The 15,972-nt window shown below is 42.3% G+C and overlaps 2 protein-coding genes across 5 annotated transcripts in view; one reads left to right on the plus strand and one right to left on the minus strand.

Moving 5' to 3' along the window:
- The first annotated feature begins 129 nt into the window (after positions 1-129).
- Positions 130-4,896, plus strand: polr2eb (RNA polymerase II, I and III subunit E, b). The gene is made up of 8 exons (XM_033622194.2): positions 130-308; positions 1,196-1,370; positions 1,534-1,649; positions 1,821-1,901; positions 2,035-2,093; positions 2,327-2,405; positions 3,534-3,606; positions 4,739-4,896. Exons 1-7 carry the CDS (start codon positions 252-254, stop codon positions 3,597-3,599), a joined length of 633 nt encoding a protein of 210 aa, XP_033478085.1. The 5' UTR covers positions 130-251; the 3' UTR covers positions 3,600-3,606; positions 4,739-4,896.
- A 439-nt stretch (positions 4,897-5,335) lies between these two features.
- arhgap45b (Rho GTPase activating protein 45b) overlaps positions 5,336-15,972 on the minus strand; it is a 31,164-nt gene continuing 20,527 nt past the window's right edge. For 2 of the 4 annotated variants that reach the window (XM_033622297.2, XM_033622298.2), the window contains exons 9-24: positions 15,790-15,851; positions 15,507-15,632; positions 15,295-15,375; positions 15,038-15,205; positions 14,686-14,823; positions 14,380-14,576; positions 12,087-12,208; positions 11,795-11,881; positions 11,517-11,618; positions 11,227-11,390; positions 10,922-11,110; positions 10,696-10,833; positions 10,261-10,517; positions 9,928-10,165; positions 7,663-7,768; positions 5,336-6,267 (exon numbers count right to left, since the gene is read on the minus strand). In XM_033622297.2, coding sequence (XP_033478188.2) covers positions 5,813-6,267; positions 7,663-7,768; positions 9,928-10,165; positions 10,261-10,517; positions 10,696-10,833; positions 10,922-11,110; positions 11,227-11,390; positions 11,517-11,618; positions 11,795-11,881; positions 12,087-12,208; positions 14,380-14,576; positions 14,686-14,823; positions 15,038-15,205; positions 15,295-15,375; positions 15,507-15,632; positions 15,790-15,851 — 2,630 coding nt within the window. In that variant the 3' untranslated portion in view covers positions 5,336-5,812. The remainder of the gene's footprint in view (positions 6,268-7,662; positions 7,769-9,927; positions 10,166-10,260; positions 10,518-10,695; positions 10,834-10,921; positions 11,111-11,226; positions 11,391-11,516; positions 11,619-11,794; positions 11,882-12,086; positions 12,209-14,379; positions 14,577-14,685; positions 14,824-15,037; positions 15,206-15,294; positions 15,376-15,506; positions 15,633-15,789; positions 15,852-15,972) is intronic. The other 2 variants (XM_033622300.2, XM_033622299.2) reach the window with 1 other exon arrangement.

The raw sequence follows: 15,972 nt of genomic DNA on the forward strand, positions 1-15,972 counted from the left end.
TTATTATTATCACCGCTGTTATTATAAATATGACGATAATGTTAGTATAACAATTGCAATACGGAGAATAATAATAATAATTAATATTATAAAAATCTTTTGTAAAACTCCACCCACACGCTTACGTCATCAACCTGCGTCGCAACAAACGGAAACGTGTGTCGCGCCGTCGACAGGAGCCGTGCTGATAAATCAACAAAAAACCAACAACTTTAAGTTAAATCTAGAGCAAGTGGGACATTTGAGGCGATATGGATGACGAAGAGGAAACATACAGACTATGGAAGATTCGTAAAACCATCATGCAGGTGCGTTACGTTTAAATGTTTTTTTTTAGCTTGCTAGCTTAGCATGTAGCTTAGCTTAACCGGCAGGTTCCGCTCTGTAATGTTGGACACACATTGTAATGTTGATTCTGCCATCAGTGTAGGGCAGTTTATTGGCAAGCAGTTTGCTTCTAGCTGATTTTGTCAGGGTAATTCAACAGCAGCTGATCCTGGGGAAGTGCCACTTCCTTTGCAGAAGCAGAAGTTCTTTTTAAACAATGTTTTGATCAGTGAAAAATGACAGTAAAAGCCAGATACATACACGAATAGAAAACACTCTAAAGAGCTAAAAGCTGACATAGAAATAGGTAGTTACATAAACCATGTAATCAACGAGAAATAAAGGTACAAAAAAGACAAAAAAATTATTCAATATTGTTATAAATTGTTTTGTTTTACCTCTAACAATGTATATATGTCTCTATATACGCTCTCTAAAGGTCAGGTAGGTTTCAGTCGTCTTCAAACTTAAGCTCCCAGAGAGCATTTGCATATTTTTTTCCATAACAGAGCAGTTATTCTCTTGATCTTAAGAACTCCAAAGTCTTCACTTGAATGGAGAACATTCTTACCCACCATCCACCCACCATAATTTGCAGGACAAGTTAATGTCAGTTGAGCTTTTCAGTCTGCAAACCTATACAGTTGCCATACACTAGGAGATTTTAAACCCTAAATAAAGACCTAATTTCAATCTTAAAGACAGATAAAGTAAATCCACACACTGCCTTGTAATTGTTGTTAGAGATGGTTTACAGGCTGGAAGTCGAGAGGTGCCCGACAGATCTCGTCTCTTTGAGTTTGCTTTTAAAGATTATAGTTTGTCCTGTACATTCACTGACTTAATAATATCATCTTTAAATTCTCAGCTGTGCCATGATAGAGGCTACCTGGTGACACAGGACGAGTTGGACCAGACACTGGACGAATTCAAGAGTCAGTTTGGAGACAAGCCCAGCGAGGGTCGCCCCAGACGCACAGACCTCACTGTGCTGGTGGCGCACAACGATGACCCGACCGACCAGATGTTTGTTTTCTTTCCTGGTAGGTGTACACCTGTTATTGGACACTAGGTGGCCAGCATGCCTTTATAGAGATACACGCACTGTCCTAGGACTTAAGATGTGTCCCATATATTATCTTAAATGGTGAGCATTTGATTTATGGCTATGCCTATGACACGTGGATGTTAATTTTCACTTGTCAGAGGAGCCCAAGGTGGGAATCAAGACGATTAAGATGTACTGTCAGAGGATGCAGGAGGAGAACATCACACGAGCCATCATTGTTGTTCAGATGGGCATGACACCGTCGGCCAAACAGGTAAACATCTATATCATATTTAACAAACCAGCACAAATTGTGTATGAAAAAGATGAAGTATGTGATTTCTGAAAGTTTCCTGCAATGATTCTGTGATTATCCTGTTAATTAACTTCATGTTTTGGATCTTGCTCTCTTGGTAAACACACTTAATGAAATGTCTCTTTACAGTCTCTCGTCGACATGGCACCCAAATACATATTGGAACAGTTTCTACAACAGGAGCTGCTTATTAACATCACAGAGCACGAGGTAAACAACAGACTCATAAGTCTACTGTATTAAATCCAATCGACACTACGTTTTTAAAATGATCTTACAGACAGTGCCTCAGATGTAGAATTCCATTTTTGTTTTTGATGCATTTTTTCTGTCTTTCTTCCAGCTTGTTCCAGAGCACATTGTCATGACAAAAGAGGAAGTGACTGAACTTCTGGCAAGATAGTATCCTTAAACACATTGAAATATTAAAGTAACTGAATTTTAAAATGTTTAAATGAGACGTGCCTGCTGAAAAATGCACTTGGTCATCTTCAGACGATTCACTGTTTATAGTTAAGTATAAAATAGCAGTTGAATTAGCTGAAGACCACCATCGAGCTGTATTTGGTGTCTTTTTGAGGCTCAGCTTTTCATGAAAATATATTTGTTATCCTCACTTAACATTTTTATCTCAGTAAATTGAAGGAAAGTCAGCTGCCTAGGATCCAGGCCGGGGACCCTGTGGCTCGCTACTTTGGCTTGAAAAGAGGACAGGTAACACATCTAATGATGATAATGCATAAGATTGTTACTAATACAAGGGTGCATGGTGCTGTGCTTTTGATCTTGGGTTAATCCTCTGATAAGCTGCTTTTCAGTAAAGGAGTGTGATCGCTCAAACAAAGTTTCAGACCCATTATCTTACAAGACATGATGTTTTAAAGACATTCAAAAGATAAGTCCATTTCATTATGATTTGGGTCTTATTAGGACTTGTAGCAATGTTATGTGTTTAAACTATTTTAGCACTACAGGTAGGAACAGTGACCAAAAACTGTAATATACTAGACTTTTGACTTAACTAAACATTTTAAACATACATTGATTATGTAAGGGACATTCTCGGAACCCATCAGCTGTATTCGGCGTCTGACTTCCGGCAGATGGCGAATACAGCCTCTGGGGGCAGACCCCCGATTTTTTGGCATTCCGGTTTGATTTGGGCGGAGGAGGCGAATTTCCGTTTCCGACTTCCGTTTATATATAAGTAAATATGCTGAACCACTGCGATGGATTCAGAGTTTGCAGTGACGCCAATTATGTTCCGCCTCGTTAGTTCACCGCACGGAGTGTTTAACCTGGCAACAACTGCAGCCGACTCAAACGTGATTGGTCAATATCACGCGGACTACAAACAGCCTACAACCGGAAACCAGGGCTCTTCCGCTCTTCTTCCGGAGGCAAGATCTCCGGGATTTGCCTACAGACTCTACATTCACTGAATGTAGAGTGCATTCTAGAGAATGTAGAGAACGGCGTCATCAAGCATCTTGTTATCCGGAGTGAGGACTACAGTGTTTTCTTCCGGTAAACGTAAACATGTAACATCCGCCCCGTCCCCTATCCAATCAGAAATCTTCCCTGCCCCAAACCTTGCGCAGACCCGAATAAAGGCAATTTAACTGATCTCCTGTGTAAACCCTCAACCCATCATGTAACCGTGTGTACAGATGAACAGTGTTTAGCTTCAACCCCATGAAATTCCATGTAACGTGATAGCAGCTGTAATTTGAATGAACCTCGACCAGTATTCAAATACAAACACACTTGTATTCAAAGTACTCAGTCATTCCAGTAATTCCTGTCCGGTCTGAAATTCTGCTTTTCTGACTACAACTTCAGGTAGTAAAGATCATCAGACCCAGTGAAACAGCCGGGAGGTACATCACATACAGACTGGTGCAGTGACACACAGGTGAGTGTGGTATCGCCAACTTTGCAGTGTTTTTTATGAAAGGATGAGACAGTCACGCTGATAAAATTTAGCCTGTGATATAAAGTGCATAGATACTTATGCACAGGGTAAAACATTAATAGCTAAATGTTCTAACAGTTATTTCCTGTGACTTTGGTTGAAGTCGGGACTGACCTGGGATTTACAGCATTTTTTGTTTTGTTTTCAAAATGCAGCAAAAGCCAGTATTTCTAAACTAATAGCTATCAACATGAACAGGTTCACCCTCAGTTTGTGCTACATGCATGTGCGATTTGTTTGTACTTTACAGTTACAGTATTTGCCAAAAAAAAAGCGAGCAAGCATATCAAAGCTTGAGTTGCTGTATGTGCAGATGATTTGACTGAAGATTAACAGAAGCACTACTGCACTCTGCACCTACATGTTCTTGAGATTCCCTGTTGAGATACTTAAAAATAAAACTTTTTTTAAGATAGTTTTCTCACTGTTTTTGCATTCACTATTTAATTTTACATGCCTTTGGCTTCTTTGATCCATGCTTACAAATGGCAGCACAGAGGCGGCATCTGTTACAGATAGATAAGAGCTGATTGTTGATTGAAGAGTTGTGGTAGATGCTTTCTGGGTTAACTGTTTTTAAAAGGAGGTGTTAAAAATGCATGAACCCAATGAAAAAGTGTTAACACATTTGCAAGAGAAGACTTAACATTTCCCAGCCCCCTGTGGTTAGTCAGGGAAATCTGCTGCTCACACACAGACTGAGAATTGATCAATTCATGTACCATAGATATGGTTAAAGTAAACAACACATACAGGCCTACAGTGAGATATTTGTGTGATTTAAACAGCTGTCTGTGCAGATTACACTTTACTAAACATGATAGAAATAGACTCAGGCGTCTATGGTTGCCATGGAGACAACTTAAAACCTTTTGTAGAAGCATTATGCACAAATGTTTAATTTCTATCAAACAATATTTATAAAAAAGTGTCGAGCACCCTGCCATAAATAAGGCTTTATGGTGTTGTAAAATGGTGATGATGAAGATCAAGTGGATCCCAGTTCATTAAGTGTATCTTAGCAGTCGAGAAACACTTTAATAAAACGTACTTTCTATGTTTTATTTTCCAGATACACTTCTGGATCAACATGTAGGAGGACCTGTGAATGACACAGACAACGTTCCATCTCTCATCAATCATCTATGGATTATTCTTTTGCTTCTGACTTGTGTTTAAATTAGTTTTCTTGTATTTACTGATTTTGTAAAATAAACTATTCAAAAAGAAGTCATTGTTTCCTCAAGATGATTTAGTCGCATAGTTTCACCCTTTGTGTACATTTAAAAAGCAACTAGAGGTTTTAAATTTAAAGCAGGACACAACTGGTAATTCTGTCTACTTCGTGCTGTAATGGTTTTAGAAGCCTACCTTCTTTTTCCTTTTGAAAGGCATGCTGAAGCTGCTGGAGACAAAAGCTACTGGAAATGTCGCAGCTATAAAACCACCACCCACTGTAGTGAACTGTTCCTCTAGTGCCCTCCCCAACACCAGGGAAGTGAATACATTTGCCCTGAATGATCGTCAGTGACGGTGTTTACATTCATTCTGTTCCTGCTCACCTTTTAGTTTACTCTTCCTCAATTTGCCTTTACACTTACGACCTGTAACATACACAAATATGATGTTAAAACAAGGCTGTAGATGGAATAACAGAACCTGAACAATATTAAAATAAAATGTTTATTAAAACAGATGAAACATCCACAACAGTGCAATACAGGCAACATTTATAAGAGACTGCTAAATTTATTTTTTTAAATGTTAGTGCTGAAATAAAACCAGCAGCACTGAAGGGGATTTGCTTTAAAATTCTGCACAGTCCGTTCAGATGTGACTCGCTACCCACTTTCCCTCAAGCTTGAAAGAGCAACCAGATAAACAGTTTAAAATACAAACTGACGCATATTACATTTGAGTCAAAAACCTCTTGAAATGACAGCAGTAACTGCATCACACAGCAGAAAGCGTGCAGACGTTCAGATAGATTGATACAGCTGTAAACATCTAAATACATTAAAAACTTGAATCTTGATGTACATAATATAATGGCCCTCTCAGGTGCAGGTTGTACTGGATTTTAATGAATAAAAACCAGATCAATCATTCTGTCACTCAACACACACAATGATTTTTGATAATGACATCAGACAAACTCTGGCTCACTGTCCCTGTTTCTAGTCAGGGGCAACTTCTTCCCACACAGACGCGCCAGTGGGAGACCCGACAAGCTCAACATGGGGGAGCACGGGTAGTTGTTGTTGGACTGGTTCACATTCAGCTCAGCCAGAGAGGCACTCAGATCCTGCTCCGCCCCTGTGTCGTCATCTGGGGGCCCGCTGTCTGGCAGCGCGGGGGGCTCTGCTCCACTGGGGTCGTCGTGGTGGTCCGGATCTGCGTCTTGTTCCGGGTCGGTTTGGACTGCAGACTGGCTGGACAGGTCCAGGCTGTCCCTGTAGCTCAGCTGGTCGTCATCCATGCTCACCTCGCTCTCCTGCTTCACCAGGCTGAGGGTGTGTGCAGTCCTCTGACCGCTCTCGTCCGGCTCGGAGTCGGAGTCGGGGAGCTGCTCGCTGGACCCAAGCGACCCTAAAGAACTTTCTAAATGGGGATAAAGAGGCCAGTGGTTATACAGGGGTAAAAAAAACACAGCTGGGTGCAGTTAAACAAAGGTACAGTCCGCACCAAAATCAAGAATACGGTTTATGAATCCAGATTGCTTTGGTCTAAGTTGCCAAGTGTTGGAGATATCGGGCCGTAGAGATGTCTGCCTTCTCTCAGGTATAAAATAACTAGATGGCACTCAGCTTGTGGTGCTCAGAGTAGCAAAAAATACATTTGAGAAACTCAACAGCAATGTGTCTTTCTAGAACTCATGACCCGGACACTCAAGATAATCCACAGACCTTGTTGTGAGCGGTGAGGTGAGGTAAGGTAAGGTAAGGTAAGGTAAGGAGTATCACACACTGTCAAGGGTAAATCATGGACATTAAGGGTCACTGCTGGGTAAGATAAGGGATAACAGGCGGGACAAAGGATGATCTGTAATGCTTCGTGCAACAGTTAGGGAGGCAAAACCTCCGCCCTGATGGAAGCATCTGAAACTCAACAAAGGGGATGTTGAGAGTCTGAGACAATAGACAAAGCTTAAGAGGTGACCTTCACTTCATACAGATGCTGGATGTTATTTAAAGTAACAGAGAACCATGAGCCCTCTTGCTGTGAGGTGACAGTGCTAACCACCATGCCGCCACCAAACCAACAGACAACGTTAAAAGAACGAACGGACTCGATAAAAGCAGAATAGAACAGTTTCATGATTGTCCTATTAATATCGATGCTCCTCAGCTTCCTTAAAAAGAATAAGTGTTGGTTTGCCCTCTTACAGATGCCGTCAGTGTTCATGTCAATTTGATACATGTAGGAACTATTTTCTTTCTCCTAACTATACTTTCCAACTGGATCACCACGCAGAAGGAGGAGTGCATCTACTCATAGACGAGAGGTTCGTCCTTGACTGAGCTCTAACTTTAGCTACCTCAGTGGTGCTGGGTGAGCACCCTTACATCTGTTGAAAGAAAATAGTTCCTACATAAAACTGCTCACAACAAGGTCTGTGGATTATCTTGAGTAACTGGGTCATGATTTCTGGAATTTTTTGGTGCTTTGAGGACCACAAGCTGAGTGTCATCTAGTTCCATTATATTCAAGAGAAGGCAGACATCTCTACAGACGATATCTCCAACACTTGGCAACTCACACAAAAATCAAATTGAAAAATAGCACTACAGGTAGGAGGGAAAATATATAGTTTTGATTTTGTGGCGAACTGTCCCTTTAAGGTCAAATCAAGTCAGGTGATATCTGTATTCCTGTTACTGTGATTTTAAATCCCATAAAGCTACTGGGAGTTACAGGAACATGAGTGATTAACGCTCTTAAAAAAAGGAAGTACTATACAACCTACTATACAACCTCGGCTTTATAAAAACTCACCACATCCCTCCTCCATCTTGTCAGAGTCTGGTTTGTTTGGCTCCTCTCTGCCTCCATCATCCTCTCCATCAGCGGAGCTCCCAGTCTTCTCATCCGCAATAGTACCCTGCACCGGGGGGGGGGGGGGTGAAGAGATTGTTATCAAGAAAAACTATGTGACAGTGTTGTTGCAACTTGTTTTTTATCACAGACAACATATCAAAACATGCAAAGCAGGAGGCAAGAGCTGTAGTCAAATGACGTGAGACTGCAGGTCATAAGTCTGGATGAGCAGATGATGTGCTGACACTTTAGAGGTTGTTGTTTAGAGGCTCTTGCCTTTATCAGGATGAGATTCATCAGATTTTGTTTATGCTTGTAAACTAATGGCAGCTCTTCTATGAGACCATGTTTCATTTGTTTAAGTTGAATTTCTTTGTGGTGAACTGACATTTTGCTGAATGAGGACTCCCAAGGGTCACAGTTTTCTTCAACTTCTCATAAAACAAACAGGAAGTCTTTAAATTTAAGACTTCATTAACGAGCCAACCCACACACCTTAATAAGACGTTTAATTAGTGGTTGTAAGTATGTATTTGTAACTAGATTAAAAGTTAATAGCCATGCTAGCAGCTGTGTGAGGCTGTACTTAGGCACGGTGGTGCAATGAGCTATATGCTAACACCAGTATGTTCACAATAACAAGCTTATGTTGAGCAGGTTTAATTGTTTTTTTATGGCCACCATCTTAGTTTGGCTTGTTAGCATGCTAACGTTTGCTAATAAGCACTAGAAATGAACTACAGCTGAAGCTTAATGGAGTTTCAACTAATGCACACAAATCAAACCACAGGGCACCGTGTGATGTCACACCAGAAGAGATAGTGACATCACACGGTGCCCTCACACCGTAACCGGTTCAGTTTAACTGGTGATATGGTGAAATGCAAATATTTGGCTGTGGCGTCCAAAATCTACAGGACCATAAGCAGGGTTCCTAACCACATGGAAAATGTGGAGGTCATGGAATTTCACAATGTCGTTTTCCAGGCCTTGGAAAGTCATAGAATTAGTGAAGTCCTTGAAAGTTTTGAATAGGTCTTTGAATTTTGTTGTGTGTAACGAAACAGAGTAATCTTCTGTGGAAAACCTTCCACAAAGCTTATAGTTAGGGCCGGCTCAGGCTCGGCTTGTACCAGCCCCTAGTTAGGCTGACTTAGGCCTAGTCTGCTGGGGGACCTCCTATAATACACAGGGCACCTTCTCTCCTTCTCTCTCTCATGTCCTGTTACTGCATCTTGCTAACTCGGCCGTACTGCATGTCACTAACTCGGCTTCTTCTCCGGAGCCTTTGTGCTCCACTGTCTCTCAGATTAACTCATATCGCAGCGGTGCCTGGACAGCGTGACGTGTGTGGTTGTGCTGCTGCCGTGGTCCTGCCAGATGCCTCCTGCTGCTGCTGTTATCATTAGTCATACTTCTACTGTTATTATACACATATGATTATTGTCACACATGTATACTGTCAGATATTACTATTTACTTTCAACATATTGTACCACAGTAGCCAGAACTATAACTATAATATTATTACTTTCATTAATGTTGTTGTAAGCTACTGTCATTATCGTCTGTCCTGCATCTCTCCCTCCTCAGTTGCTTGTAAGATATTACAGTGGTAAAATACTACAGTTTCCATGGTAACCATTTGTTTGCTTGTGCTCAAGCTTGTGACACCTAAGGTCTTTTGTGCAATGGTTTAACCATTTTTAAGGGATTCCTTCAGTATGATACCAAGATAAAGAGAAAACCTTAAATACTTAAGTGGACATTTTAAGGACCCCTGAAGAAAAGACCTGTTTTGTGCAACTGATTGTATTTTAAGAAAGCCTTAACATTGTGGACTTTAAGGAGAATCTTAACCGAAGGTGTTCTGTGCAACTGGCCCTAGTTCTCAAACTTAACTTTTCGTATTTTTAATCATATTCTAAGTATGACTCAAGCATGTCCATGTCAAGATACAGTTCTGTTACCTTAATTACTTCATAGATTTTTTTTCCAAAGACAGTAAACCACTTAAAGGTGCTCAGTGTTCTCATTAGCACTGATGTCACGTGGCTACTTTTCATTTATTTGCTAATGCGTTCTAAAAACTCAGTCCTGTTACTTAAATATGAATCATCTTCCAATGTGAACCTTTAAGAAAAAATAAATAAATAAGATAGCCTGCTGAAAAAAGAAAAAAAATGAGGATTAAATTTGAAACAGTCAAATGGGGACTTGTACCTGCTGAGTGGACGAGGAAGCAGAGCCAATGGTTTTGTGGGACTGAGAGGTTTTGGACTGGAAGATAGATGAATAGAAGACTATGAGGGCCTCCACGATGCGGGCTTGGTGAGGGTAATCAACCAGAGAGGACAAGGATATCGTGGCTCCGGTCGGACGAGGACGCATCAGGGAGGGACCGAACACAATACCCAAGTTACTGGGACTCATCTTGTTGTCGTCCTCTAACTCTGCAATCCTGCAGGGAGGGAGACAGTGGGAAAAATTAAGAATATATAAAAGAGCCTGGTCTTTTACATTCCTCCCCCTTTTCTTTTTTATTAAATTACTGACCTCCGGAGGTGGCGAATAATGTAGCGCAGTGTAGCGATGTTAGCCTTGGGCAGCTCCTTCAGAACCTCCTTCAGCTTCTCCACCAGGACCAGGACCTCGGGTTCGGTGTCAGGGCCCAGATCCACCAGCCCCTTACCCGCTGCTGGGGTGGACTCAGCCTCCTCTCCCTCTGGTGTCTCTGCTTCGCTCTGCAGACTCTCCTTCGCCAAACCCATCAGACTGTTGTACAGGCGGAACGGCATGATGGGCTCTGGCAGCTGTCGGTGACGGATACAGCAAGAGGTGTTAGAAGAGCTGAATTAGGCAGCACAGGAGCAATGACTACAGGGCAATTCTTATTTTGTGAAATTATATTTAATCAGATAACTAACAGAAGGATTCTTAAAACACACTAGGGTTCCAACGGTATGAGATTTTCATGTGCTCTGTGCGTACCTGTCTGAGGTAAAGCTTGAGGACGTTGCTGATGTCATGCGGCGAACACTGCGACAGCTCCACCAGCTCCTTGCCGTTCTCAAAGGCCTGACACAGCTTCTCCACACGAGTCTTCACTCCGTTCACTCTGTATATGCCCTGTGAGGAGGAAACAAACAGTTTAAACACCTCTGCGGCAAAAACTCACACATCCAGCACTCACATTACCACACAGTCACTTTCTCACCTTCATCTTGAGCGCCCGTCTCTCTATCTCGGAGATACACTTGGTGATGATGAAGGGGATGCCGTCACTGGCGCAGCTGGCTACCTGAGAGAAGTCCCTCCCGAACAGCTGCAGGCGGCCCTGCAGCTTCTTGTGGCCGCACTGGATGGCCAGAGTCTCCAGACAGCGCTTGTGACATGGCAGAAAGCACTGAGGACAGAGAGGAAGGTGTTGACCCCATGATGAGATGCTATAAAAGCTGCATATTCGTATTCTGAGTCTCTCTCTGCACTCTGGCTGTTAGGAAGACAAGATGAAGGCCTCACCTCTTCGCACTCGGCCCCCTGAAAGTAAACGTAGCTGTCGCACTCGCGGCACTTTGCAGGAGTCCGTAGCTTCCTCAGTCGGTGGGTCCTCGCTGCTTTAGACAGGCCGATGTTACGGAAAGGTCGCGTGGATACCACCACATCAGGATCCATGCCGTTCATGTCTGGAGACACAAACACACGTCACACACACTCCAGGAAACTTGTACCAAACTCACAGCCGACATTGACAGAAGTGTATTTTTGTTTTCCTCTCAGTCTGGTCAGTGATTACGATCTGTAACTCTTACTTGGCGTTTCAAATGAGTTCACATTCCCATCTTTCTCATCTGCATCCTCATTGGACGACATTGTTCCAGTGGATGACGTCCGAGCCATTTTGCTGATGTCACCTGGAATAAATACACAGTTTAAGTATTATCTCTCACACACAGAGACTCTCACACATGCTGGGAGGAAGAAAGAAGTGTTTGAGGAACTGAATTAAGCATGAACACACACACACTGAAATTCTCTCTTATGGTAAATGAGATACTTTTGTGTATGTTTCTGTCAACCTGTCACTCACTTGTGCTGGCAGTAGGAGACTCGAGGCCTCCCTCTCCTCCGACACTGTCGTCGCTCACTGTTGAACCCCACGACTTGTGGCCCTGCCCTGTGGGTAACAAAGAGACAAGAATATGTGAATGATCCATGTCAGAACAATGAGTTTACACAGAGTCATGTTGTCAACTGTTATTTATTTTTAAAATACAGAATGAAAGAGCAACTAAACTTGGATAAAAACAGGCTGGCTGTCTCCATAATAACGTTCATCTTTATGAAACTACAGCTCGCTTACAGAGGCAGGCGTCACTTACTCTTACGCTGAGCCTCTGCCTCTCTGTGTTCTGCGGCTGCTGTGTCCACACTGGTGGCAGGACTGTCTGTGTGGCTCGTTGGCTCCGTGTTGAAGCTGTCATTCCTTGGTCTGTGGCCATGGCTGCAACGTGGAATTATTTAGATAAATTATTTTTTTATCAGAAATTGGAGAAACACACTTATTAGCTGTCTTACTGAGAGTTACATGAGAAGTTTAATTCCACTCTGGACAGTAAAAGTGAAATGCTGGACAAACCGCGCCCACCATCAGTACAAGACAAACTCACCTATGCGGCGGTTGTTTGAATGCTGCTACAACTTTATTGTAGTGAATAAATATGAGACCAACCTGGCAGTAATCCACTTTATTCATTTACTTTAGTCACTGTAAAGGAAGATGTGATTCACCCTAAAAGTAACCACACGTAACCCTTACCCTCGCCTTATCCCTGACCTTAAATCAAAACTTTAAAACTAGCTAAATGCTAAATTAGCATTTTCCTCAGTGCTTCCATCTCCAGATTGGGAACTGCCCATTGGTTCGACATCCCATTGTTCCGACCATATTAAACTCATTGTTCCGAAGTCCGTTCCGAAATCATCATGATGCCCTGTGATTAAGGTCTGATTAGGTTTAGGCACAAAAAACACTTGGTTAGGGTTAGGAAAAGATCATGGTGTGGGTTAAAAAACAGGTTGTGGTTTTATGGGGGTTATGGTGCGTTCGTTTTGTACTCGGACCCACGCAGCCCTGAGATCAGATTTCCAACTCGGAAACTCAGAGCAACCACATCAACCCCAACTTATGAATTCAAGATGGCTGCCGGTCACATATATATATATATATATATATATATATATATATATATATATATAGTGAGTAAACACTCTGCTAAAATACTGTTTATAGCAATTTTATCTTATTTGTTTATTGCTACCTTCTCTAGCTATGTTTCCATCCAAAAGTGATTCGAATCATTGGGAAATGGGCATTAAAAGAAATACGAATCCTGTGTGTTTCCATTAAATGTACGGACTTTGGTGAAAACTACGAACTTGCGCGAGTTTTCTTCAGAACCGGACACAAAACAAGTCTCGCATTCTTCTTCTTCTACGTTTTCTGGTGGTTGGTAAATGCATTACCGCCTTCCCGACCTGGAGTATGGATATCACCATGGAGAGAGGTGCGCTACGTCAGACTTAATTTGAACATAACTGTTTCCATCCCCCGTTTTGCGAATCAACATTTTTTGACTCAAACAAAACCCGGCTAAAGTGAGCGGATTTTAGTTTGTGCGAATCAGGGGATTTTAATTCAAATTTTGGCGTTTCCATCATAATTTTCTGATGCGATACTTCTAGATGCACATCTAAACAGGCTGATGGAAAAAAATTTATATACTTTACTCCGTTGTCATTAACACACAGGTCTGAAATACACACACATGCACAAACAGGACCTATACATGCACAAAATGGCTTCTGTCTTTTATCCGCATCTGCGGCATCATCAGTTGGAGTGCATGATGGTTTTGAAGCTGTCTATACTCCAAAAGTGCAAGGGCAACAAAGGCTTTCTTGTGGGCGTTTATGTTTTTTTCCGACTTGTCCACCGTTATCAACTAGAATGCAAAAGCTGTTGTCAACTCGGAGGTTACGTCATTCCCACTTCCGACCTCCGAGTACAAAACGAACGCGCTATTACATGCCGAAGATTTAGTTAGCTTTGGGCGGAGCTAGGCTAGCCATTTCCCTGTTTCCAGTCCTTGTGCTAAGCTAAGCTAACCAGCAGCAGCTTCACATTTACTGCACAAATGTTAGGAGTGAGGGTGGGGGAATAGCAATACAGCATAGTATCGCGATACTTTTGTGAGGCAATATCGTATCGTCACGCAGTGCCAAGCATTGATTTTTTTTTATTATACAAATGATTAATATCACAAATACAAATTAAACTTTAGGTTGCTGCTGTGAAAAAATGGCTGAAGTGAGATGAACAGACAGTGACAGATGGTGACAAAGTTTTGATTTGAGGACATAATCTACACATGAAAAAGGGTGATATATCACAATATATCTGATCCCAACACTCAACATATTGCAACATATTTAAAACCACAATAATCCTGTATCATGATGACTGTGATAATATTGTATCGTGGATCAATTCCCACCCCTAGTGAGAGTGACATCAATCTTCTCATCTAACTCTCAGCATGAAAGTGAGTAAGAATATTTCTTAAAAAATGTCGAACGTTTTCTTTTAGGTTTAAGGATAATTGTGGCTCTTACTGTGACGATGAGCTGGAGGGACAGTAGTTCTCAAATGTATATTGTACATTCGGCTGCTCTGGCAGCTGCAGGTCTCGGACGTGGGCGGCGTACTGCTGGCCCGGATCGTACAGCTTACTGCTCTCACACAGAGTCTGGTAGTGAACCGGCAACGCTACCGTCTGCATGTGCATGAGCTGGTAGTACGAGATGGTCGCCTGGTGGAGGGAAGAGGAAGGGAAAGAGTTCAGATTAGAGTATAGAGTATGGCACATTTAGAAAGGAAGCTATTTTGTAACAGTGAGGTTTGTGTGTGTGTGTTCTGACCGAGCGCAGGGTCTGGTCGCTCTGTTTGATGACGTCCTGCAGTTGTCTCAGCACTGTGACCTTTGTGTGCTCCAGCTCCAGCTGTTGAGTGGTGGCATCTGCTATACATGTCCGGTAGGTGGCCTCCGCCTCGTCTGACTGCACACACACAAACACACACACACACATGCAAACTCTTTAAATTTACATCCTGTGTTCTGTTTTAATCTATCAGATTAGAACACAGATAAAATGAAGAGTGTCAAATTATACGTCACCCTGAGTCAACAACATACAAATTGTATTTTAAATTCATGGTGCTGAAGCTCTGAAACAACAGATGCAGCCATAGAGTGAAGTTGTTGATAAGAACCTTGTTGCGAGCCTCCTCCTCTATTCGTTTCTTCTTCTCCACAGACTTTGCAGTCGACCCTCCTCCCTCTTCCTCGGCTCGGCTGGCTGCTGTTTTGGCCTTTTCGTACTCCTCGCAGCGAACCATGTAGGCCTGCTTGGCTTTCCGCAGGTTCGCCTCACACTCCATCTAAACAAAGACAAATTTGTTCCTTAACTTCTTAGAGATAAATACAACAACTCCTGCTAACATGCTCACACATACACAACAGATCATACCAGTTTTCTCTTCGCTCGAATCCAGTGTTCCTTGATTTCCTTCCGTCTCTTTTCGTGCTCCTGTTTACGCTGCATCAGAGGCTGCACAGATCAACACAATGTGCACACAACAAGGTAAAACACTCCACTAATAACAGCAGCATGAGTGACCGTCGCAGGGTGACTCAAGAAACACCTCACAGAAGTTATAAAGTGTTCACTGCACAACAGACCTGAGTGAAGTTTACCTGGATGAAGGTCTGGCTGTGCAGCGTGTTGCTGGCCTGCTGCAGCCCCACGCTCTGCTCCTGGTCCTGCTCCAGAGCCAGAGAGTAGATGGAGAAGAGCGGCATTTGGGGCTGGAGGGAGCGAACACACACATGGAAAGAGAGGGTTCAGTATCAAACACAAACAGGGACAAAATGCAATATTGCTTTAACTTCATCCTACAGTTTAACATTCAGTATCACAGATGACCAGTGGGAGATATTCAGAGGTAAAATGAATGAGGCTTACATGTGTTATGCTGTGCTTGCAGGACTGGTATAATCTCTGGAGGCCTTTGGCGAACTCAGTTTCTGGTCAGACAGAGGGAAAGAGAACAATGTGTTTCTGCAGGGGTTTATTTAAATCAGGAGCTGCAGCTACTGATCTTAAATCACGGATTAATCTACATCTATTCACAATTTATTAATTAGC

The sequence above is a fragment of the Epinephelus lanceolatus genome, chromosome 6, assembly GCF_041903045.1.
Source record: "Epinephelus lanceolatus isolate andai-2023 chromosome 6, ASM4190304v1, whole genome shotgun sequence".
Lineage (NCBI taxonomy): Eukaryota > Metazoa > Chordata > Actinopteri > Perciformes > Serranidae > Epinephelus > Epinephelus lanceolatus.